The sequence below is a fragment of the Balaenoptera physalus genome (genome assembly GCF_965194825.1).
Source record: "Balaenoptera physalus genome assembly, chromosome: 19".
NCBI classification, from domain to species: domain Eukaryota; kingdom Metazoa; phylum Chordata; class Mammalia; order Artiodactyla; family Balaenopteridae; genus Balaenoptera; species Balaenoptera physalus.
This window is the reverse complement of record NC_138900.1, coordinates 3,596,670-3,622,729: the sequence shown is the minus strand read 5'-3', so window position 1 is coordinate 3,622,729 and position 26,060 is coordinate 3,596,670. Positions and strand designations below refer to the sequence as shown.

General features: G+C 50.7%; 2 protein-coding genes across 2 annotated transcripts in view; both read left to right on the top strand.

Annotated features, from left to right (window-relative positions):
• The window catches only part of LOC309649625 (immunoglobulin superfamily member 1-like), a 32,183-nt gene extending 11,733 nt beyond the window's left edge, over positions 1 to 20,450 (top strand). The window contains 11 exon segments of the mRNA XM_082439783.1: positions 1,622 to 1,923; positions 2,023 to 2,138; positions 3,166 to 3,412; positions 9,966 to 10,078; positions 10,168 to 10,325; positions 10,329 to 10,491; positions 10,674 to 10,958; positions 11,105 to 11,407; positions 11,632 to 11,928; positions 12,188 to 12,490; positions 13,641 to 20,450. Of these exon segments, the coding sequence (XP_082295909.1) occupies positions 1,622 to 1,923; positions 2,023 to 2,138; positions 3,166 to 3,412; positions 9,966 to 10,078; positions 10,168 to 10,325; positions 10,329 to 10,491; positions 10,674 to 10,958; positions 11,105 to 11,407; positions 11,632 to 11,928; positions 12,188 to 12,490; positions 13,641 to 13,777 (2,424 nt within the window). The 3' untranslated portion in view covers positions 13,778 to 20,450.
• Positions 20,442 to 26,060, top strand: part of LOC309648317 (immunoglobulin alpha Fc receptor-like) — a 22,576-nt gene continuing 16,957 nt past the window's right edge. Inside the window, exon 1 of the mRNA XM_082436821.1 lies at positions 20,442 to 25,695. Coding sequence (XP_082292947.1) covers positions 25,662 to 25,695 — 34 coding nt within the window. The 5' untranslated portion in view covers positions 20,442 to 25,661. The remainder of the gene's footprint in view (positions 25,696 to 26,060) is intronic.

Sequence of the window (26,060 nt, the reverse complement as noted above, 5' to 3'; positions counted from 1 at the left end):
GGATAGAAACAAGGAAGTCAGAGAGAGGAAGGGTTTGGGAGAAACAAAACCGCGTTCCCAGTGCAGGAGGGAGGTGGTGGTTCCTCTGTGTGTCAGTGGACAGGATTAGAAGCATCTCCCCGAGCCTCCTTCTCCCCTGGGGTCATCCGTTCTGTGACAGCCCCACCAGCTCCGCTAGACAAGCAAGGCAGATGGTGGAGGAGCCCTCAGTGCTTCACCCGCTTCCACCTCACGTACAATGAACCCATCCCACAGCCCTGGCCCCGAGCCCCACGAATCCAGGACCCTGGTCCAGCACCACAGTCAAGCTCGGCGGCAGACTCAGGAGGACTGGCTAGTGCAACCCAGCACCTCCTTCCCAGCTCTTCCACCCCAGGGCCTCACTCCCAGCTGAGGAATTCGATTCTCATGGCCCCAACCTGATCTACTGCAGGACCCTCCCCTAAAAATAATTCTTCCGGGGCCTCCACCTGCCTTCAAGTAAATTCCAAGCATCTCCAGCTGACACTCCCTGAGGCTGATGCAGAAGGAGCTGGCCTCTCAGGACCAGCAGAGCTAACTCCTACCTCAAAGCAAGCTCAGCCCACTTAACCACCGCCCCTCCCCAGACACACACACCTGCGTTATCACCACACTTGCGTCTCCTCAAGGGGTCATCTTTGAGCTGATTATGAAAACCAGAGACCCCTTTCCAAACCACCTGGAAGTCTTCCTGATTCATCCCACTCAACTGCAAAGGTATTCTGTTGTAGCATTTGTGGAAGGGTTACATGAGGAAACCTCATAAACCATGGAGGTACCGATCCACTGCTCACCTAGTGGTCACACTGGTGCTGGAGCTGCATCACTCTTTATCACCGTCACAGCCCTGCTACAGTCCAGTCCCTGCAGAGTGGCGACCATCTCAGCACGGCTGTGTGTTCATACCTTCCTTTCCTGAAAGTTACCCTCCCGTCTTAAGGATAAAACCCAGGCACGCTTGCAGGGTGCACTAGACCCTGTGTGACCAGGGCCCAGCATCCCCTGAACTCCAGCGCTCAGAAGAGCTCCCCCTCTTCCCGGCCCAGGGTGCCGGCCCCTCACCACTCCTGCGCTAACCTCTATCAGCCCGGGTCTCTCCTTCTCCAGAAGGTCCCCACGCTCCCATCACAAGGCTGCTGGGCTTCCACCTGTCACTGTGCCTCACTGTTTTTCTCCTTCTGTACAACTGAACGAAACTAGACCCAAATTATTTATTGTCTAAATATGTGGATTGTCTGCCGTCATTATCAGAGCTCCATGAGTCCAGGGCAAGAATCGGTCACCTTCACCAATGAATCTCATGTCTGGATATAGTAACTGCTCAATAAACATTGGAAGGAAGGAACACATTTTGCATTTTCAGCGACTCGGGAAAGGGAACGGGCTTCTCCAAGGTCACACAGGTTCTATGAAAGGCAGAATCAGAAAAGGAACCAAGCAGTGCGCTGGGCGGGGCCACGCATGTGTCTCTCGCTTCCACGGCGCTTGGACAGAACAGACGCAGGGGCGCCCCTTCCTCCAGACTCTGACCACCCTCCAAGCTCTTCTCCAGTCACAACCTTGAACCACCCACTCAGCTCTCCTCGGCCTCCGGGACCAGCCCACACCATTTTCTGAGCTTAGCTCCGTACTGCCGACCAAGCATGAGCTCCCACATTCGTCACCATTACTCCGCCGGGTGGAGGCCGCCGTCACCCGCCTGGTAACGCGCATCTGCCGCTCTCCCACACCTACCTGTCTCTGCGCTTCTCTTTCCACCCGACGCAGCGGCTCGCGAGGGCGTGAGACAGCGTTCGGCGAACTGGCCGAGGAGAAGCCGGAGGGCCCGAGCTCACCGGAAAAGGCAGAAGCAGCGCTGTGGCCGCGCCCGCTTCCAGGACGTGCCAAGCCGTCCCAGGAGCGGTGGGTGAAGCCCAGGACGCCACGGAAGCCGCCCGGCTGACGGAGAAGAACCCGCACCAGGCCCTGTGGCTCCGCAGGCCCGAGGTTCTCCCCACGCAGACCCCACCTCTGGACTTCCTGGAGCCACTTCCTGGATGAGCAGGTGAAACTCATCCAGGAGATGGGCGACCACCTGACCAACCTCCGCAGGCTGCCCGGCCCCCAGGCTGCGCTGGGCGAGCGTCTCCTCCAAAGGCTCCGCCTCAAGCACCACTAGGAGCCCCCGGAGCCCAGCGGCCTGTGAGGAGCCCCTCTGGGGTCAGGGCTTCTCCCTGAAGCCTCTCTCTGCAGCCACTGGGCAGCTTGTTAACCACCCTGGAGCCCTCTCCAAGCCTTGGGCCAAAGGGAAACAGGAAAGCTTTCTGCAGCAAAAAAAAAAAAAAAAAGAATCGGAGCCCAAACTGGGCTGTTCCTAGGTCCCGCCCTGCAGCCTCAACTTTCTGTCCTGGCACGAGTGTCACTCTCTGTCTTTGGGTTTGGCCCGAGGCGAGGCAGAGTGCGTGGGGTCTGCTGAGACCCAGATGTGGTCTGGAAGGTCCCAGAGCCTGCTGTCTCCTGGGCCCCATCCTGCAGGGAGCGCAGCGTGAGGCCCTGGGGGGCTGTTCCTCTTTCTGAGCGGCTGCTATGAAGGGGCCGGTAACGTGCAACACAGAGCCTGCCCCTTGTCACCCCCCGTGCATCTGTCTGTCCTGCTGCCTCTGTGGACTCTGTAAGCCACCAGCACGGCTGGGGACCATGGGAGGCACAGCCACGACCCCGACCCTCACTGCCCTTCTCTGCCTCGGTGGGCTTTGGGGAAGGGAGGGGGGAAGGGGCCCCTCTCCTCCCAGGTCTGAAGCTCAGAGACCCCAGGTCTAAGAAGGCTCAGCGGGGGCAGAACTTGGTGGGGGAGGAAGGATGTGCTCAGCCCCAGATCTGACCCCAGCGCTCAGGGCCCCGACCAGGCCTGGAGCATCTATGTGTGCTGGGGGATGGGCGCTCACAGGGAACTCTCTCCCAGGGCTGTGCCCGGACCCATGGGAGCAGGTCCCGGCAGGTGAGCCCCCCAAGACCTGCTGGAATCCCACAAGCCCCTGGTCATCTGGGGGGAGCACAGCGGGTCTGGGATGATGGTGACCAGTCTGGAAGGGGTCTGGGGGTGACAGCTGGGGAAACTGAGGGGAGAAAGGCACCCCTGACACTTCGGGTCTGATTCCTTTCCAGGGATCCACCTGACACCCTCCATCTGGGCCGACCTAGGCCCCATGGTCACCAAGGGAAGCCCTGTGACCATGTGGTGTCCGGGGTCTCCGAGGGCAGATGTCTACCGTCTGTACAGAGAGAGGCCCTCTGGACTCTGGGAGGCTGAGGCCCCACGGGACTCCAGTGACAAGGCCAGTTTCCCCTTTGACTCCTCGAGCTCAGGCCCTGCAGGGCGGTATCAGTGTGTCTCTCGCAGCAGGAAAGACAGGTAGAGCGGAGTGACCCCCTGCCCCTGGTGGAGACAGGCGGGAGGGAGGACCCGGGTCCCCTCCCACTGCGGCGGCGTCCTCACAGGCAGAGGGAGCAGAGTGTGGGCGCCGGGGGACGGACGTCTCCCCTCGCAGCCCACACCTGCGGTGAGCGGGGTGACGCTCCCCCTTTAACCCAGCCCCGCCCCCTCCCTCAGGGGTGCACAGAGCCCCCCCCTCAGCCCAGCCACGCTCTGTGGTGGCCTCACGAGGGAGCGTGTCCCTGGCACGCAGCTCACAGTCTGCAGCGGGCACTTTGCACCTGCTGACGGAGGGAGGTGCTGACCCGCCCGACACAGGACATCGAGGAACCATGGGAGGGGACAGGCCGTGTGCCCTGTGGGCCCGTGAACTCCTCCCGTGGGGGGACCTGCGGATGCTATGATTCTCCCAGCTCCCTCCGCAAGTGTGGTCACACCCCAGTGACCCTCTGCATCGCCAGGTCACAGGTGAGGGCCCCCAGCCCCATCGTTTCCTGGACCCCTGACCTGAGCCTTGTGCCCAGTGAGCCCTGAGGTGATGGGGGTCAGTGATACTGCCCTCCTGGGGCAGAACCACTAGCGAGAGGCTTGGCAGGACCAGGGAGAGCTCTCACTGCAGCCCCAGTGAGCAGTGTGGGGTGAGCGTCCCCCTCGGTGCCACTGCCCCTCTCTGCAGGCGTGTACAGGGAGCCCTCCCTCTCAGCCCAGCCGGGCTCGCTCGTGCTCCGTGGAGACAGCTTGGTGCTGGTGGGGAGCCCCTGTCCTGCCCCACGTCCTGACTGTGTTCTCAGCGTGCTGGGCCCAGAGTCACCCCTGGTGGGGAGGGGGTCCTGGGAGGGGGTCCTAGAGCAGACATTGAGAAAGGGCAGTGGTCCAGGGAGAGTGAGTGAGAAAAATGGAGCGGGTGCCGGGAGATAAGAGAGACCCACACAGAGGGGCTGAGAGCAGCTGAGAGGGGGTCACAGACAGGGTGCCTGGAGAGAGGATGGTGGTCCCTCAGCTCAGGGTCAAGGGAGTGTCTTGGGGGTGGCTCTCTACACATCATGACCTTCCTCGCCCCAGGAATGTACAGGAAACCCTCCCTCTGAGCCCAGCCGGGACCTTCAGTGCCCTGGGGAGAGAACACGACCCTGCAGCGTGGCTGAGATCTGGTCCGATCCCCTCCATCTGTCCAAGGAGGGGTCACTCACTCCTCCCCAGAACCTTCGTCTGCAGGACACGGCTCCACCCTTTCAGGCCAGCTTCACCTTGAGTGCTGTGACCTCAGCCCACAGTGGGACTACACGTGCTACAGCTCACTCAGCACCTCCCCCTCCCTGATGTCACAGCCCAGCGACCCCTGGAGCGCCTGCTCTCAGGTGAGGGGCCCCCTCCCCACATCCATTGAGGAGCCAGACCGTCGGCTCACGGCCCTGTCCCAGGAGGGCTCTGAGCTGGAGGAGGAGCAGAGGGACACAGGGACGCCAGCCACAGGTGGCCCCGCCCCACGGAGGGACGGACAGTACAGGGGGAGCCCCTGTCCCTCTACTCCACGCACCCCACCGCAGGGTCCAGGCCGTGCTAGGTGTGTGCAGAAGGGAGGCGGGAGGGCGGAAGCTCGGAACTTTGAGGGAAGACACGGAGCTGAGAACAACATGAAGATGCAGACACGCCACACCCTCCCTCTGTCCGTGTTCCAGGCAGCACTGGGGCTGCAGACTCTCACCCACAGGCACGAGCACCGTGTCTGCTGGGTAACAGCGTCCTCTTAGCCTAGAGGAGACACCGTCTCCCCAGTCCTGGGCTGAGCTTCTGTTAGCCCTTCCCCACTAAACCTTTACAGAAGGGTCGCTTCCCACCGGACCTGGGGGTGGGAGTGGAGATGAAGGAAGGGGGCTTCATGTCTCAGGTATCACTGAGGTCACTGGCGCCTATTGGGTGGTCATAGTGAGGAGAAATGCATGAAGGGAAGATGCCCAGCTGAGAGAGGGGGAAAGAGCAGGCGCCCTCCTCGCCTCTGTCTGGGTGCTGATTTCTAGGAGCCCTTAGAGTCGTCACGGCACCTATGGAATCAGCCCCACGATACGAAGGGCAGAGTGAAGGTGGCCTCTCATTTTCACGTCAAGGAGGTGGTGGGATTCACTGGACAGCTACATGTAAGTCATCAAATTAGAACACTCCCTCACACCATATACAAAAAAGACTCAAAATGGTTTAAAGACCTAAATGTAAGACATGACACTATAGGACTTCCCTGGTGGCACAGTGGTTAAGAATCCGCCTGCCAATGCAGGGGACATGGGTTCGAGCCCTGGTCCGGGAAAATCCCACATGCCACGGAGCAAGTAAGCCTGTGCGCCACAACTACTGAGCCTGCGCTCTAGAGCCCACGAGCCACAACTACTGAAGCCCGCGCGCCTAGAGCCTGTGCTCCACAACAAGAGAAGCCACTGCGATTAGAAGCCCGCGCACAGCAGTGAAGACCCAGCATAGCCAAAAATAAATAAATTAAATAAGTTAATTAAAAAAAAAGATAACAGGTGTTGGCAAAACTGTGGAGAAAAGAGAACCCTATGTATTGTTGGTGGGAATGCAAATCGGTGCAGCCACTGTGGAAAACAGTATGCAGTTTCCTCAAAAAATTAAAAATAGAACTACCTACCATAACATCCAGCAATTCCACTTCCGGGTATATATCCAAAGCAGATGAAACCAGGACGTCAGAGAGATATCTGCACTCCTATGTTCACTGCAGCATTATTCACATTAGCCAGGATATGGATACAACCTCAATGCCTGTCGAAAGATGAAGAGATGAAGAAAATGTGAGATACGCGCACGCATGCACACACACACACTGGAATATTATTCGGCCTTTAAAAAGAAGGGAATCCTTCCGTTTGGGAAACGTGGATGAAGCTGGAGGACATTATGTGAAGTAAAATAAGCCAGACACAGAAAGACAAATACAGCCCGAGCTCACTTCCCTGGGGGATCTAAAATAGTCAGACTGATAGAAACACAGGAGAATGGTGGTTGCCAGAGGCTGGGAAAGGGGTCAGTGGGGAGATGCTGGTCACGGGGAACAACGTTTCAGTTACGCAGTCGAGTAACTTCTGGAGATGTGATGTACAGTGATGCGACTAGAGTTCACAGTATTCCACTGTAGACTTGAAATTTGCTTACAGGATAGACCTTAAGTGTTCTCACCACACACACACTCACACACAAATGTTCAGTATGTGAGGTCATGGATATGTTAATTAGCTTAATTGTGGTGATTATTTCACAAGGTAAGTGTATATAAAAACATCAAGTGGGACTTCTCTGGTGGTCCAGTGGTTAAGAATCCACCTTCCAATGCTTGGGAGGCAGGTTGGATCCCTGGTCAGGGAACTAAGATCCCACATGCCACGGGGCAACTAAGCCCACGAGCTGCAACTACTGAGCCCGTGCACTCCGGAGCCTGCACACGCAACGAAAGATCCCGCCTGCCACAGCGAAGATCCTGCGTGCCACAACTAAGACCCAACGCAGCCAAATAAGTAAATAAGTAAATAAATGAATAAATGAATGAATGTTTTTTTAAAAAATAAAAACATTAAGTTGTACATCTTAAATATATACAATTTTTGTTACTTATATCTCAATAAAGCCGAAAATTTTTTCTTTCATTTAATTACACCAAGCACATTGGTAGTTATTCCATTTCTAATTTTAGGCAGTTATTCCCATGTTAACATATGTATTTACATTTTTATTTCTAAACAACTATGCATTCTCCTCCTCCATTAGAGACGACAATGTTCTCATTATGCTTTACCTGAAATTTGGGTACTCTATATACATGTATGTGCGTGTGCACATCTGTGTGTCTGTGTGCACACGTGTGGGTGCATCTGTGGGTGTGTGTACAAGTTGTGTTTGTTAATGTTTCGGTGCTTTTTTTCTCATGTTACATCTCACTTTCTCCATTACATCTTTAGTATTCCTTTCACTGAGTATGAAAATAGTAAAATATCTAAGAACTTGCGTCTCTGGAAATGCCTTCTTTCACTCTCATTCTCTCTTTATCAAGTTACTTGAAAACATTTCTTATTTCAAACTAAGTGTGTGACTCAACTACAAGGAGAGGAACATACATGTGATGGGTAAGGGATCCACCCCCCAGAACCCTCTTATCTCTCAGGGAGACGCAGCCTGACGTGGTGGGCTCAGCGGAATGGACACAGCGCCCGCAGGTCAGACGCGGTGCCTGGAATCTCCTCGTATTTAGGGATTTACCCTCTGATGAGCCTTTCACTTTTGTCCCTTAAAAATAATTTGGCTCAGTGTAAAATTCTTCCCCGTGAATTCCCTGAAGGGATTTCTCCAATATCTTCTGGCATCACCTTTTGGTAGGGGGTAGTCTGGTCCCAATGAGCTTGTCATTCTCTTAACGGTAATTTGCATTTTCTACAGGAAGTAGTTTCAGGACATTTGTAGGGCCCCAGCACAGTCGTCCTTGATTTTTTTCAGTTGAAGTTTACACAAAATAGAATTAACCGTTTCGAAGTGTACAGTTCAGTCTGAGATACTTTTATTTTTAATTTAACCTTCATTTTCTTAATTGACCAAGAAGGGTCAAGATACAGATGCCACTTTAAATACACGCGTCCTAGCACTTAGCTGGCCTGTCCTCATCTCTGAAAAAGGTTCAGCTCTTTATTTCTTTGGCTGTGTTGTATGTCATGACCTTTCCTTCTGACACTTACCACAGATATGACGTTGGCCCTCCTCATTCTATTCCCCAAGTATCTTGAATTTCCATTTCTGGTCTCTCTAACCTTCATTCTGGAACATTTCCTCAATACTGTATTCAGTTTCATAATGGGCCCCTCAGCTGTCTTGTCCTTGATGGGATGACATTTTTTAATGTGTTGATTCTACTGGATTTTTCATCTCTACCTTTTCTAACTCTTTTCAATAACTGCCAGTTCTTCTATAAAATAATCCATATGGCTGCCTCCCTTTCTTTTTCAGATATTTAAACACGTTTAATTTAAATCGACTGTCGTATTTTCCTACTGATTCTTTTTTTTTCATATTTTTATTTCAGCAAAGTCACTCATTGTGCTGTTATACCCAAGATATTCACATCAAGTATGTTCTATATTTTTTTTCACCTCTTTATTGGTTTCCTACTGATTCTACTTCCTTGCCTAGGACACCCCCATGCGTCAGCAGACGGCTGTCCAAAGCACTGTCATCATTACTGGGTCACTGTGATGTCCATTCCTGTTAAAGGCGCTCCCCTCACACCCCCGATCTTTCCTAGAAGGCTTCTCCCAGGGCTGTGCTGGGCGTCAGGCGACCAGGGGAGACCGCTGCAGCCGCTCCTGCCCCGGGCTCTCCACCGTCTCAGACTTAGCACCTGCTCACGGCTGTGCCCTCGGGGATGGTCCAATGGGACCCTCATACTCCCACGAGGGTGAAAGCCCATGGCTGACAATCCTGGACTGAGTCTGTTTCATGCCACACAGGGGAGGTGGCTCAATGCTGACCACGGGCCTGGGGCAGGGAGCAGAGCCAACCCAGTGCCCGTCCAGAAACGCGGGGAAGGGGGGCCGCAGCTTCAGCCTTCACCTGGAGCCCTGACCCCTCCCCGCCTGTGAGGCCCTGGGTCCCTCTCTCTGTCCACACAGGTGGGAACCTCCTCCCTATGACCCCGTGGTGATCCCGGCCAGCGGGGGCCACTCAGCCTAGTTCCCTCGTCTTTGCTCTGGTTCCCTCTCCATTTGGGGAACTTTCTTTCTCTTTTTCTGCATGTGTCTGTGGGTACGTGTTTCAGAAATATTCAAAATAGCATTTCTCAGTGTTAGGAGCAAGGAGGGCTCTTGGGTGGGCACCACAATCACCCACTTTGCCGTGGAGTCTGAGCCCAGGGTCCTTTCCTGTCCCACCCACTCCTGTTGTCACCTGCTCTGGAAATTAACAATGACGATCCTGCAATGAAGCTGACACCACTGAGCTCACAGCCACTCCGAGGAGTGGGGCTCGGGACAACACGCAGAGGAGGAAACTCAGGCTCAGAAAGGGCACAGCCCTCAAGGTTACAAGAGCAGTGGGGACAGGTTTAAATAGAGATGTTTTCCTTCAAAGTGAGACCTCTAACTCAAATCAACGTCCCCTAAGCTTCCAGGCAGGATGACAGGACGGGGAGGAGAGCCCTGTCCAAGGATCAAGGGCCACCAAGCAGGCAGGAACGACTCAGGGGCTTGTTCCCAGGAAGGTGGGGCGGACGCTGTTTCAAGAAAAAGGGAGAAGTCCCTGAAGGGGGCTGAGTTAGAAAGCAAACCCACACCCCGGGGCCAGGGGAGCAGGCATGTTTCCTTCCTTATTTCCCTGAACTTCTCCTCTGTGCTCATTGCCACGTTGACCTCCACTGAGGTGTAGGTAGATGTTAAACGTGCGTCTCTGCTGATCTGAGCTCTGCGGGGCAGCAGGAACCTGCATCCTCCCTAAAGCATCTCCAGGGCCTGGGTGACCCCTGTCCATGGTGAGGCCCCCACAGGGACGTGCTGATGGACGGGCTGAGGATGAAGGAGACCCCACGGCGAGGCTCTGAGAGGGAAGGACGCGCCCGGGTCACCCTCACCTGGAAGGGGCGTCTCAGGAAGACACCGGGTCTGTCATGGGAATGAGAGCCAGGCTGTCAAGCAGGGGCAGTTCCCCTTCCTGTGGGGCTGCTGACGTGACAGCCCCATGACGGGGAGGACCAGCCTCCCAGGGGACACACCCTCGGGTCTCCGTCCTGAGGGCACCGTGGTCTCCTCCATCTGCACCGCCTGGACCACAGGGACGAGACGCCATGACCCCCAGCCTCACGGCCCTGCTCTGCCTCGGTGAGATGGAGGAGGGGGAGGGGAAGCCCTAGGCACGGAGGGACCCCCCCCCACAGCCAGGCTGCTCTGTCAGGAGACCCCAGGACTCAGGAGGCTCACGGGGAGGAGAGGCGCTGCTCAGGATTCAGGGCAAATCTCTCACAGGGGTCTCTCTTCCAGGGCTGCGTGTGGGCCTGAGGACCCACGTGCAGGCAGGTGAGTGTCCCCAGGTGTCCCAGCTCCCTCCTGCTCATGCGGACAAGGGGCCACCCCCAGGCAATGGGGATGGGGAACAGCGGTTCTGGGCTGAAGGAGGGGGAGTCTGGGAGGTTTGGGGCTGAGAGCTGGGGACCTGGGGGTGACGATGTCTTGTGACCCAGCCTCTGACGTCCTTCCAGGGACCCTCCCCAAACCCACCATCTGGGCTGAGCCAGGCTCTGTGATCCCCTGGGGGAGCCCCGTGACCATCTGGTGTCAGGGGACCCTGGGGGCCCGGGAGTTCCGTTTGGATAAAGAGGGAAGCTCAGCTCCCTGGGACAGACAGCCCCCACTGGAGCCCAGGGACAAGGGCAAGTTCTCCATCCCACACATGACACCGCCCGACGCAGGGACATATCACTGTTACTATCGCAGACTCACTGGCTGGTCAGAGCGCAGTGACCCCCTGGCGCTGGTGGTGGCAGGTGAGAGGACACTCGGGGGTCCCGGCCTCACGCTCTGCCCTCAGGAAGGGGGTCTGCTCTCAGGGCTGTGTCCCTCTCACAGCCCAGCCCTGGGGGAGGGGAGGGGGGGTGAGCCCCATTTCACAAGCTCCCTCCTTCTCTCCTAGGGGCCCACAGCAAACCCACCCTCTCAGCCCTGCCGAGCCCTGTGGTGACCTCGGGAGGGAACGTGACCCTCCAGTGTAGCTCATGGCAGGGACTGGACGGGTTCATTCTGACTAAGGAAGGAGAACCCAAGTCCTCCTGGACCCTGGATGCACAGCGACGCCCCAATGGGCAGACGCAGGCCCTGCTCCCCGTGGGTCCCGTGACCCCCAGCCACAGGTGGACGTTCAGATGTCACGGCTTTAACAGGGACACCCCCCAGGTGTGGTCAGCCCCCAGTGACCCCCTGGAGCTCCTGGTCCCAGGTGAGGAAGTCCCACCCTGGCCTCACACACTTTGAGGCACAAGACAGATTATTAGATGCTTTTCTCCCAGGATTGTCCCAGATGAGAGGGTGGGTGAGGGGGGAGTGGGGCGCACAGGACAGAGACACAGAGTGTGAGCGACAGTGAGGCCTGGGGACCAGGACGGGAGAAGGGGCTTCACGGGAGGAACCAGCCCCTACAGCCCAGGGCTGGTCTTCCCCCAGGTGTGTCTGGGAAGCCCTCCCTCCTGACCCCGCAGGGCCCTGTCGTGGCCTCTGGACAGAGCCTGACCCTCCAGTGTCGCTCTGACGTCGGCTACGACAGATTCGCTCTGTCCCAGGAGGGGGGACAGGCCCTCCCCCAGCGCCCTGGCCGGCAGCCCCAGGCTGGGCTCTCGCAGGCCGACTTCCCCCTGGGCCCGGTGACCAGCAGCCACGGGGGCCGGTACAGATGCTACGGTGGACACAACCTCTCCTCCGCGTGGTCGGCCCCCAGTGACCCCCTGGACGTCCTGGTGGCAGGTGAGGAGCCGGCGGGTCGGTCGGGGACCCAGACTCTGCACAGTCCCTGCCGGGGGAGCCCCAGGTGGTGATGCCGGGACCAGGCGTGCGGGGTCCCCAGGGCGGGAGCGAGACAGAGAGAGACGGGGGTGGGCAGGGAGAGGGAGAGACTCAGAGAGAACAGAGACAGACAGCGATGAGGGGCCTCAGGGAGGCCCTGCTGAGTCGCAGTTCAGAACCAGGGGGGCGGGCAGCCCCTCACCCCCCTTCCTCTCTCTAGGATGGTTCCCTGACACGCCCTCCCTCTCGGTGCAGCCGGGCCCCGTGGTGGCCTCAGGAGAGAACGTGACCCTGCTGTGTCAGTCAGGGAGCACGAAGGACACTTTCCTTCTGTCCAAGGAGCGGGCAGCCCGTCCCCCACTGCGTCTTAGATCAAAGTACCGAGGTCGGCATTTCCAGGCCGAATTCTCCATGAGTCCTGTGACCTCAGCCCACAGTGGGACCTACAGGTGCTACAGCTCACTCAGCAGTTACCCCTACCTGCTGTCACATGCCAGTGCCCCCCTGGAGCTCGTGGTCTCAGGTGAGGGGCCCTGACCCTGTCCTTTCTGACTCAGCTCAGGGCTCTGTCCCCTGAGCACTCTGGGCTGGGGTGTGAGTGAGGGGGCTGTGAGGGAGGGTCACCCAGAGGGGGATCTGCCCCTCGGAGGCCCTCCCATCCCCTGCCACCCCACCCCCTCACCTGGGATCCTGGAGGTGACAGGTGGGCAGCGGGAGGGTCTTGGGTAGGACACAGGGCAGGTGAGGGGAAGAGTTTAGTGAGGTGGGGACTCCAGGGCCAGCCCCACCCCCTTCCTGTCCTCATTCCCAGGACCCGCAGGGGGCCCCAGCCCCCCACCGACAGGCCCCAGTTCAACAACTGGGGAGTCCCTGAAGCCTCTCTGTTCAGGGGGCGCACTGGCCACCTCAGGGCAGTTGGAGACTCTCTCAGAGGATCTAATGCCCCTCAGCTCCGCGGGGACAGGTTTGTCTCCCGAAGGGACTAGAATCCAGCAAAGATGCAGGGGGCCCCCAGGGACCCAGGGGCTCTGAGGCTGGTGGAGGCAGGGTGGGGGGAAGAGGGAGACGCTGGGGGCGAGCGTAGGGCAGGAGCATTGGGCTGCGTGGGGAGCAGCAGCCCCCGCCCCTCAGCCCCCGTCCTGACCCCCAGGGGGCTCTGGGGATCAGCTCCCCACCGTGGAGTCAGGCCCGCAGTGGGGTGAGGGAGGGTCCTTGGGACGTGGTGGTGGGGCTGGGGGGCAGGGCTGGGTCACACCTCAGTTACCAACTGAAGCGCCTGTTCAGGTGAAGGGCGCGCACTCCGTACTGTCTGAGCTCGGTCAGCTCAGGGTCCTGTCCTCAGGAATGTCTGAGACAGTAAGATAAGAGGGGGCACAGGGGGCTCCACAGAGGAGGACACAGAATCCAGGAGAAGGGCTCGTGTCTCCCCAACTCCCCTCTCACACCCTCACTTTATGGTTCTCTTGAGCAGGTGACACCATCCACCCACCACAAAACAAGTCAGACGCCAGCAGTGATTAGTCAAAGACGTCCTCAGTTATGGGGCTGGGCTCTGCGTTTCTGTCCTGTTGAGGACAGAACAAAAGGAACCGGTACCCTGGGTGGACACCCTGGATTCTGGGGTGATTCAGATCTGCTCTGACCTCTGTGACCTCTTTGTCCACAAATCCTAGCCTCACACCCCCAAGACTACACAGTGGAGAATCTCATCCGGATGGGCGTGGCTGGCTTGATCCTGCTGGGCCTCGGGATTCTGCTCTTTCAGGCTCCACACGGCCACGGAGGAACGCAAGATGCAGCCAGGAGCTGAACACAAGAGGGAACCATGCACCGTCCCGAGCGGCGGAGCCCTGGACATGGCCTTATGTGCCCAGGACGTTCTGGAAGAGAATCTGCAGCACGTGTTGTGTGAACTGTCTGACCGGGGAGGGAGAGACACGGTGCGGGTGCAGGAGAAGGTGTGGGAGTCCCTGTGGAGGCCTGGGCCTCGGTTCACCGTGGTGCCTTCCCTCCCCACCAGTGGTGACTCTCGCTGACTGCCCCGTCCCCTGTCACCCCTGTGACGTCAGGCGCATCCCACATGGCAGGTTTGGTCCTTACCTTTATACATATTCATGTTCTGTTTCACTTATCATGAAACACATGTTTCTTTATTTTTAATTTCCACATTCGCTAATGTGTGTCATTGACCCTTATTCGTTCATCCCAGAACACAGACTCTGTTTTAATAACTGAATAAATGGGTGAAAACAGTCTCCAGTTTGGAACAGGTAAATCCAAAACTATTCCCTAAAACTTTTCCTGGACCCATCAATCTATTCTCTCCTCATGAGACAATACCTAGTACAGTTTCTCCAGAAACACGAGGTGTTTGAATGAGCACAATGGTATTTGAAGTGACAGCCAGTGGGTGTGCTGCTAAAATGGCTCTAAAAGTGTATCACTTTTTCAAAAGCCCTAACTGTGGCAATCGTCTGTTTCTTTGGTGCAAATACTCTCTTTTTGGTCAACTTCAAGGTGCCAGTGGGAATGCAGTGTATGCAGAGCTGGAATGTGCAAGTGAGTATAAACCAGCTGCAGCACACTCACTGATAATCTCAGTGTACACATAGGTCATCTTCTATTTTAAAATTTAGGGCTCCCCTGGTGGTGCAGTGGTTAAGAATCCGCCTGCCAATGCAGGGGACACGGGTTTGAGCCCTGGTCCGGGAAGATCCCACATGCCGCGGAGCAACTAAGTCCGTGCGCCACAACTACTGAGCCTGCACTCTTGAGCCTGCAAGCTACAACTACTGAGCCCACGTGCCACAACTACTGAAGTCCGCACGCCTAGAGCCCGTGCTCCGCAACAAGAGAAGGCACCGTAATGAGAAGCCCGCGCACCGCAACAAAGAGTAGCCCCCGCTCGCTGCAACTAGAGAAAGCCCAGGCGCAGCAACAAAGACCCAACACAGCCAAAAAAAAAAAAAAAAAATTAATTTAAAAAAAGAAAGTTTAAAATTTATGGTAATTTCCACCTCAGTGTCATGCCACAGTGACAGTGAAAGCATGATGCCAAAATCCTATTACATCCACATTAAAGGTAAATAGCAAACAATGGCAATGTTAATTGTGGGAAAAAATATTGAGTGCCTAGAATCCCAATATGTAACTGGTGAGAGTTCAAAGTGTTAACAGTCAATGAGGAAGGTAGATAACAATTATCCATTAAAAGGAAGAGACACGCATCTCTAGCCCATTACTGTGTACCCTAGAGGAAAGTGTGTGCATATGCATATGATATGTTTGTAACAGAGAAGAACAAACCTGACTCCATATTGGACCTATTCCTTTAGCTCCAACCCCTGTGCTGTGTTGCCTGTGCTCAATCATGCACCTTTGCAAAAGAACGTTGTCTATAGCTTGAAATATACAGAATAGCCCATTCTCAAGGCTCTGACCTTTAAAGGTTTATCACTTCATACATACAGAGATAAAAAGTTGCACAACAGAGAGCAACCTTTTCTTGTTGGAGGTTTAAAGGAACATTATGACCAGAGCTACATGGACAGCTGCAAGAACAAAGGATTCCAGCATCAAAAAGTGTTCAACAACCAGCCACACCTCCTCCGCTTTGTGTGTGTGTGTGTGTGTGTGTGTGTGAGAAAGTGTGAATGCACAGGTGGGTATTTAATCTGTATTATTCTCTGTTCTCCCTGGAATTTTCTTCCCCATGGGGCAAGGGCTACTTTACATTTAATAAACACTGTTTGACGCCCCCCCCCAAAAAAACCCATCTAACTCGGGTAAGAAGGTTCTTTGGGGCACTAGTCCGCCATCTTCTAGATCTGCTGGCTTTCTGAATAAAGTCACTATTCGTTGCCCCAGCACTTCATCTCTCTGTCCTATGGCAAGCAATATGAGCTTGGACACAGAGCACATTCATGAGAATAGTGGCAGAGGTGTCATTCATTTTAGACAAAAACCATAGACATCAATGTCACAATTAATATTTGTGGTTTAACAGAAGACATACAGATGGCATATGAAGAGATAATCAACACCGCTAACTAGCAGAGAAATGCAAATCAAAACTACAATGAGGTACCACCTCACACCGGTCAGAACGGCCATCATTAAAAAGTCTACAAACAATAGATGCTGAAGAGGGTGTGGAGAAAAGGGAACCCTCTTGCACTGTTGGTGGGAATGTAAATTGGTGCAGCCACTATGGGGAACAGTATGGAGGTTCCTCAAAAAACTAAAAATAGAGTTGCCATGTAATCCAGCAATCCCACTCCTGGGCATATATCCAGACAAAGCTGTAATTCAAAAAGATACATGTACACCTATATTCATAGCAGCACTATATACAATAGTTAAGACATGGAAACAACCTAAATGTCCACTGACAGATGAATGGATAAAGATGTCGTATGTGTGTGTATACATATACACACACACGCACACACACACATACACACAATGGAATACTACTCAGACATAAAAAACTGAAAAAGGGTGGGAAAGGGAGGATGGGAGGGAGGTTCAGTAGGGAGGGGACATGGGGACGTGTGTGTGCATATGGCTGATACGTTTTGTTGTGCAACAGAAACTAACGCAATAATTAGTGAAGCAATTATATTCCCATAAAGATCTATTTAAAAAACTGAAAGAAAAAAAATGAAATAATGCCACTTGCAGCAATGTGGATGGACCTAGAGATTATCATACTAAGTGAAGTAAGACAGAAAGAGAAAGACAAATACCATATGCTATCACTTACATGTGGAATCTAAAAAATGACACAAGGGACTTCCCTAGTGGTCCAGTGGCTAAGACTCCACGCACCCAATGCAGGGGGCCCAGGTCTGAACCCTGATCAGGGAACTAGATCCCACATGCTGCAACTAAGAGTTCGCATGCCGCAACTAAAGATCCTGCATGCCGCAAAGAAGATCCCGCATGCGGTAGTGAAGATCCCATGTGCCACAACTAAGGCCAGGCGCAGCCAAATAAATAAATAAATACAACACAAATGAACATATCTATGAAACAGTAACAGACTCACAGACATAGAGAACAGACTTGCGGTTGCCAATGGGGAGGGAGGTATTGGGAGTTTGGGATTAGCAGATACAAACTATTTATATATAAGATGGATAAATGACAAGGTCCTACTGTATAGCACAGGGAACTATATTCAATATCCTGTGATAAACCATAATGGAAAAGAATATATATAGGTATAACTGAATCATTTTGCTGTACAGCAGAAATTGACATATTGTAAATCAACTATACTTCAATAAAACTTTTTGTTAATTTTTAAAAATTTGTGGTTTATATATATGCAATGGAATATTATATGGCAGTAAAAATTCACAAACTGAAACTACAGACAGAATACAGATCAATTTTGAAACATGGTATTAAATAAATAAAAGAAAATTTTAAGAAGCATGACTGTAATATTATTCCATTACATACATAATGTTCAAGAGGAGACAAGATTTACTATTTAGGGAGGCATAACTAATCTTGACCCTATAGTAAAAGAAGGAAACGATTTCCATGTAATTCATTAGGGTGGTAATCTGTATGGTGATGCTGGAAGCTTTAGTTCAAGATGGAAGCCACAGGGTCTTCTGGAAAACTGGTAATTTCTCACTGAATTTCTTTCTTATTGCTTTATAATTAACATACAATATTATACTAGTTTCAGGTGTACAACATAGTGATTTGATATTTTCAAACATTATGAAATGATCACCACAATAAGACCAGTTACAATCTGTCACCGCACAAAGTTGTTACAGTATTATTGACTATATTCCTTATGTGTACATTACATCCCCATGACTTATTTCTTTTACAGCTGGAAGTTTGTACCTCTTAATCCCCTTTACATATTTCATCCTTCCCCCCTCCCATCCTCCCTTATGTCAACCACCAGTTTGTTCTCTGTACCTATGAGTCTGTTTCTGTTTTGTTTTGTTTGTTCTTTCATGTTGTTTATTTTTGCTTTTGTTGCCCTTGCCTAAGGAGACATATCCAAAAAAATACTGCTTTCTTCAACGCCTTATAGATTTAAGAACACAGTTTTTTCACCTCCTCGGTTAAATTTATTCCTAGGTATTCTATTCTTTTTGAAGTAATTTTAAACAGGATTGCTTTCTTGATATTCTTTCTGATAGTTCATTTTTAATGTATAGAAAAGCGGAAGATTTCTGTGTATTAATTTTGTATACTTTACTGCAACTTTACTGAATTCATTTATTAGTTTTAATAGGTTTTGGTGGAGTAATTAGAGTTTTCTATGTATAGTATCACGCCATCTGCAAATAGTTACTTCTTCATGTCCAGTTTAGATGCGTTTTATTTCTTTTCCTTGACTAATTGCTGTGGCTAGGACTTCTACTACTATGTTGAATAAAAATGGGGAAAGGGAGAATCTTCTCTTGTTCCTGATCTTAGAGGAAAAGATTTCAGCTCTTCACCATTCAGTATAATGTTACACTAAAGGACTTTACATCATGATCCAGTGAGATTCATTCCAAGGATGCAAGGATGGTTTAACATCCATAATCCAACCAATGTGATACAGCAGATTCACAAAATGAAGGACAAAAGCTATACGATCATCTCAATAGATGTAGAAGAAAACATTTGACAAGATTCAACACCCATTTATGACAGAAACTCTCACTCAAGTGGGTACAGAAGGAACTTACCGCAACACAATATAGGCCATAATGACAAGCCCACAGGTAACGTCACACTCAATGGTGAAAAACTGAAAGCGAACCCTATAAAATCAGGAATAAGACAGGATGCACACTCTCACCACTCTTCTTCAACATAGTATTGGAAGTCCTAGACAAAACAATTAGGCAAGACAATGAAATAAAAGCCATCCACATTTGACAGAAAGAAGTAAAACTGTCACTGTTTCTGGTTGACTTGATTTTATATATAGAAAACCCTAAAAACTCCAACAAAAAAACTATCAGAAATTATAAACAAATACAGTAAAGTTGCAGGATACAAAATCAATATACAAAAATCTGTTGCATTTTTATTCACTAAAAATGAGCTAGCAGAAAGAGAAATTAAGAAAACAATCCCATTTACAATTGCAATAAAAATAATAAAATACCTAGGAGTAAATTTAACTAAAGAGGTGAAAGACCTGTACATTGATAATTATGAGACATTGTTGAAAGAAATTGAAGACACAAATAAATGGCAAGCTATTCTGTGCTTATGTGTTGAAGAATATAACATTGTCAAAATGTCCATATTACCTAAAGCAATCTACAGATTCAGTGTAATCCCTATCAAAATCCCAAGCACATTTTCCACAGAAATAGGACAAAAAAAATTCTAAAATTCCCATGGAACCAGAAAAGACCACAAAGAGCCAAAGCAAGCTTAAGAAAAAAGAACAAAGCTGGAGGTATCACATTCCCTGATTTCAAACTATATCACAAACCATAGAAATCTAAACTGTATCATAGTGGCAGAAAATCAGATACATAGATCAAAGAACAGAATTGAGAGCCCAGAAATAAACTCACACATATATGAACAATTAATTTACAACAAAGGAGCAAAGAACATACACTAGAGAAGGAATAGTCTCTTCAGTAGATGGTGTTGGGGGACTTCCCTGGCGGTCCGGTGGTTAGGACCCCGTGCTTCCAATGCAGGAGGCACGGGTTCAATCCCCGGTCGGGGAACTAAGATCACACATGCCGCGTGGCATGGCCAAAAATAATAAATAAACAAACAAACTAATAAATAAATAAATGGTGTTGGGAAAACTGGACAGCCACATGAAAAATAAAAATAAAAATAGACCACTATCTCATACCACACACAAAAATCAACTCAAAATCCATCAAAGACTTGAATGTAAGGCTAGAAACGTTAAACTCTTAGAACAAAACAGAGTACGCTCTTTGACACTGATGTTAACAATATCTTTCTAAATCTGTCTCCTCAGGCAAGGAAACAAAGGCAAAAATAAACAAATGGGATTACATCAATCTAAAATCTTTTGCACGGTGAAGGAAACAATTGACAAAATGAAAAGACAACCTATGGAATGCGAAGCGAGAGTTTCCAATCATGTATCTGATAAGGGGTTAATGACAAAAATATACTTAAAAAACTCATACAACTCAACAACAAAAATACAAACAACCTGATTTTAAAATGAGCAGAGGAAGGGAATAGACAATGTTTCAAAGAAGACATACAGAAGGCCAACGGGCATGTTGAAAACATGCTCAACGTCACTAATTATTAGGGAAATGCAAGTCCAAACCACTATGAGACCTCGCCCCTGTTGGAATGGCTATTATCAAAAAGGCAAGAAATAAAAAGTGTTGGTGAGGATGTGGGGAAAAGCTATTCTTCATACACTGTTGGTGGGAATGTAAACCGGTGCCACCACTGTGGAAACCAGTATGGAGGCTCCTTGTAAAATTAAAAATAGAACTACCATATGCTCTAGGTATTCCACTTCTGGGTATTTATCGATGGAATAGAAAAACACTAATTTGAAAAGATATATGCACCCCGGTGTTCATCACGGCATTATTTATGATAAACAAGACATGGAAACAACCTAAGTGCCCATCAATAGATGAATGGATAAAGAAGATATGATACATCAGGACTCCCCTGGTGGTGCAGTGGTTAAGAATCTGCCTGCCAATGCAGGAGACATCGGTCCGAGCCCTGGTCCAGGAGGGTCCCACATGCCGTGGAGCAACTAAGCCCGTGCGCCACAACTACTGAGCCTGCGCTCTAGAGCCCGCGAGCCACAACTACGGAGCCCGCACGCCCAGAGCCCGTGCTCCACAACGAGAGAAGCCACCTCAATGAGAAGCCAGCGCACCACAACGAAGAGTAGCCCCCGCTCACCACAACTAGAGAAAGCCCACGCGCAGCAACGAAGACCCAACGCAGCCAAAAATAAATAAATAATAAATAAATAAATTTATTATTGCGTTTTCATTTCCTGTAGGTTAAACTGTGATTTTTGCTGTTGAGACCCTTGATGGAACCATCTTCCAGAGACCCATGGAACCCCTCCTTTCCTTCAACCTACAACCATCCCTCCTTCTCCCCTATATGCTCCTCAGTGCTGGGGAATCTGCTAACTTGCAGAAGAGGATGGTCTATAACAGAAGATGTAGGATGGGATCCATGGGTTTGTACAGGATCCAGAGACAGTCAGTGTACGCCTGGGGTTGTACATGGGATGGTTTTTTGACTTAGTGGGGTAGACAGGCTGAGCAACCTCGGGCACAACACTACCTTTTTATGGCTTTGGTGTCCCTGTCAAAGATGTGGGGATCTGGAAGAATCCCCCCAAAAGCCTTGACTCTCTTCCATTTGCAGATGTTGCCACTGTGGAACCAGAGCCCATGGAAGACCGAATGATGAACGGCGAGGTGAATCCTCCCAGCCCAAACCCTCACCATAACTTGAGCCCTTCCACGTATCCAATGCTCCTGCCTTCAGAGATCATGTCTCAGTACGTCATTCTTACCCTTCTCCTCTCAGGACCCTACAGCAGAAGACACACAGGATGTGACATATGCCCACATGAACCGCTGCACCCTCTCAGAGAGAATATTCACTCCCATTTCCCTGAGCCCTACGTCCTCCTCTGCTGAGTCCAGTATCTAAATGGAACTCAATGTAAACCAAGACCATGCTGAGACCTGACCTGGTCCCAGGCTCTGAGAACACAGAGTGTTACAAAGCAAGGACCTGGACCTCTTTTTAAAGGGGTGTCTCCATGGACACTCTTCCTTCTCCTCAAACCCAGCCCGCCAGCTCTGAGGCTAACAGTGGAGTCTCAAGACTTGTAGGATGGTCTTCAAAATCCCACAACCACTTAGTAATCTCCCAGCTATTCTAGGACTCTATTGTACCTATCCAGCCATTTCCGGAGATTTTATAGTACTCACCCGCACATACTGGATAGCAAATCATTATCATCCTTTTTCTGAAATTCCACTGAAGCAAATCTAGAAAATCTGCCAGTTGATACTTCAAACTATTCAGTTAAAACAACGACAGCAACAACAACTATTCTGTAAAATTTTACAAAGATGAAGTATAAAATGAACTTATTTACAAAACAGAAACAGACTCACAGAATTAGAGAACAAACTTATGGTTACCAGGGGGGCAGCGTTGAGGGAGGGATAGATTGGGAGTTTGGGATTGACATGTACACACTGCTATATTTAAAATAAAACACCTCAGAACCTTTTTTTTTTTTTTTTAGATTCCATACATATGTGTTAGCATACAGGGGCAGGACAGGAATAAAGATGCAGACGTAGAGAATGGACTTGAGGACACAGGGAGGGGGAAGGGGAAGCTGGGACGAAGTGAGAGAGTGGCATGGACATAATATATACTACCAAATGTAAAATAGATAGCTAGTGGGAAGCAGCCACATAGCACAGGGAGATCAGCTCGGTGCTTTGTGACCACCTAGAGGGGTGGGATAGGAGGAGTGGGAGGGAGACGCAAGAGGGAGATGGGGGTATATGGGGATATGAGGACAAGGCAATAACTCAAGTTCTCCAGCAGTTCCATGAGGGTAGGCGTTGCAGACTACTACTGCTGCTGTCCTGCTTTCAGAAGAGGGGGAGAACCGTATACCATGCCCCTGAGATTCCAGCATGTTGTTGTAGGCTCCATCGTGTCACGTGTTTCTCGTGTGAGCTGACATCATTTCACTCAACGCAGGTTATTCTTCTATTCATTGTCTACTCTGTCTTGTTTTATGCAACTAATTTTACATTATCAACATCTAGTAAGAGTCCGCTAGTCGGCACTTGCTCAAAGTTCTGAGCAGGTGTTTTTCTTGTAGGAGATGCCATGTCTCTGTGGCGCAGGAATCTCCACGGGGCATGGGTTCCCCTGGTTTGGAAAGGAGCCTTAGAGACGTGGGAAGGAGGAGGAACCTCTGAGCACAGGGAGGGGAAGGGGCTCCCCATTTTCCTCTCTAAGCTGGGCCTCCTTCTCCCCCAGGTGATCAGGACAAGCCCTCCCTGTCAGCCTGGCCAAACCCCGTGGTTCCTCAAGGACAGCATGTAACTCTTCAGTAGACTCCCATCTCGGGTTTGACAGGTTCAGCCTGTACCAGGATGATGGAGCCCATGTCCCTGGGCTCCCAGACATACTATTTCAGAACAGCTTCCTCGTGGGCCCTGGGACCTCAGCACATGCAGGGACCTACAGATGTCATGGTTATTACAGTCACTTCCCCTGTGTGGTCAGCACCCAGCGAGCCCCTGGAGATTGTGGTCACAGGTCAGAGAGCTCTTGTCTGGAATGGCTACCCATTGAGCCAATCTTCCTAATCCCAAAGTTTTCTGGTGGAAGTGTCAGTCAGGGTCCAGTCAGAGCAACAGGAAATGCACCAAGTATCTTAGATAAAAGAGTATTTAATACAGGAAATTGGGTGCTATAGTGGGCAGAATAATTGTACCCCATGATGTCCACATCGTAATACTCCCAATCTATGAATGTGTCATGTTACATTCCAAGGGAAACGAAATTGGATATGGAACTAAGGTTGGTAAGCAGGTGACCTTGAGATGGGGAGAGTATCCTGGATTATCCAGGCGGGCTCAGTGTCATCACAAGGGTCCATATAAGAGAAGGAAGGAAGCAGGAGACTGAGCATCAGAGTAAGAGCGCGTAAGAAAGACTCCGCCAACCAGCGCTGGCTTTGAAGACAGACGACAGGGTCATGAAGCAAGGAGTTCGAGCTGCCTCTCAAAGCTGGCAAAGGCACAGGAACTGATTCTCCCCTAGAGCTCCAGAAGGAACACAGCCCTGCTGACACCTCGATTTTAACCCAGTGAAACCTGTGTCAGACTTCTGACTCCAAAACTACAAAATAATAGATTTGTGTTCTTTTCCGCCGCCATGTTGGTGGCAATTTCTTACAGCAGCAATAGGTAACCAATACTGGTATCCAGGTGAAGGATAAGTTAGGAAACCAAACAGGGGAAGTGAGACTACCCAGCAATAGGTAAGGGCAGGATGCTGGTGCCACCACTAGGCTGGAGTGACATAAGGAGGGGGCGGTGTTCACAGTGCCAGTCTCAGGGGTGCCCCGTGGAAGCAGGGACCACGGAGAAGGCACGGACATGGCAGGAGATGAGCCCCTGCCCTGCCCCCCATCCACAGGTACAGGCTGGATGGACACTGAGAGGTGCTGTAGTCCCTGCCTTGCTGCTTAATTTTTACCTCCTACCAGGGGTTCTGATTTGTCAAAAAGAACACGAGCCTGGGGGCTTCCCTGGGGGCTTCCCTGGTGGTGCAGTGGTTAGGAATCCACCTGCCAATGCAGGGGACGCGGGTTCGAGCCCTGGTCCAGGAAGATCCCACATGCCGCGGAGCAACTACGCCCGTGCGCCGCAACTACTGAAGCCGTGCACCTAGAGCCCGTGCTCGGCAACAAGGGAAGCCACTGCAGTAAGAAGCCCGTGCACTGCAACGAAGAGTAGCCCCCGCTCACCGCAACGAGAGAAAGCCCGTGCACAGCAAGAGACCCAACACAGCCAAAAATCAATAAATAAAATAAATAAATTTATTTTAAAAAAAGATAAATAATTTCTAAGGCTCCAATGTATAGCATGGTGAGTATAATTAACGATACTGTATTCTATACTTAAAAGTTGCTGAGAGAGTAGATCTAACCACAAAAAAAAAAAGAAATGGCAATTATGTGAGGTGGTGGAGGCATCAGCTAATGCCACAGTGGACCTCATTTTGCGGCACCGAAGTGTATCAAATCAACATATTGTGCACCTAAACTTACACAATGTAATGTCAGTTATATCTCCATAAAGTTGAAAAAAAGAATGATGTCTCGCAATGAAAATGAGACAGCCAGTAGAAAGTTTGATGTGAAATATCTGACTTCTCATACTTGAAGAACTAGTGATAGCCAGGTATCTGTAACCAAATTTATCTGTCTGTATATCTGTCTGTCCACCTGTCTATCTACCTACCTACCTACCTATCTACCTATCTATCTAATCTATATTCTCTATCAATCCATCATCTATCTATAGATTACAGGTTTAACTATAGATACAGATATAGATATAGGAGGTTCTTTCTTTAGAGATGGTGAATACCTCCTGAAAAAAAATTCCTCTGCATGCTGGCATGGAGATAATCCCAAGCATAAGAGTACACTGCCTGCCTGATTGAGCCCAAACTTGGTCCATGAATTCCGGGGAGGACATGTGGGTCCATAACAGCCAAGGCCACTTTTGGCTTTTGACTGATGGATCAATGAAGAAATCTCTCTGTCTGTATGGCACCCATCTAATATCCTGTCCCAAGCTCTTCCATTTAGATGTGGGATCTTGTCCAGAGAAGGATTTGAGCCCCATTAGACATTGGTTAAGGAAAACACTCACTTCTCATCTGAAACATAAACAGGAAGATTGATCTCCTCTTAGACACCACCCAAGAGCTCCCCAGGATGAAGTTCTTTTGGAAGGAACCATTCCTGTGGAGAAATAGATGTAGAAATTCTCTGATGAGGAACTCTACTCTCATACTTCCTGTGGCTCTTACTGTCTCATGAGAACCTGTCATCTGCTGATGTGCACCAACAAGAGGCTGACTGGGGTGAGGCTGGCTGCGTCAGGACCATGGCCCCCAGAGACATCACCCTCTTCTGCCTCGGTGAGTTCTCAAATGCAAGTGGGTTAGAGGGAAAGATGGGGGGGGATCCCCAAAATAGTCAAGGTCTCTCTTAACATGAGAACTCAGTGATTTTAGGAGCTGCCGAGAAGATTCTTATCTCCTTAGTGGAGAGATGCTCTTTGCCCAGGTATCTGTAACTGCATCTGCCCAAGTCCCAACTCCATGCTAGCCTGTAAGGCTCCATGATCAAGTGGTCAAGTTGACCTTGTGGGGTTCATTCAACCCATGCCATGCTGTCTGGAGACCCATGATGGTTCCAGAGTTCCTACAGATGAGAGCCTCGGGGCTGGAATCTGGAGGATAAAACTAAAAGATGAGTCTTGTTTACTATTTCTGCTGTAGAA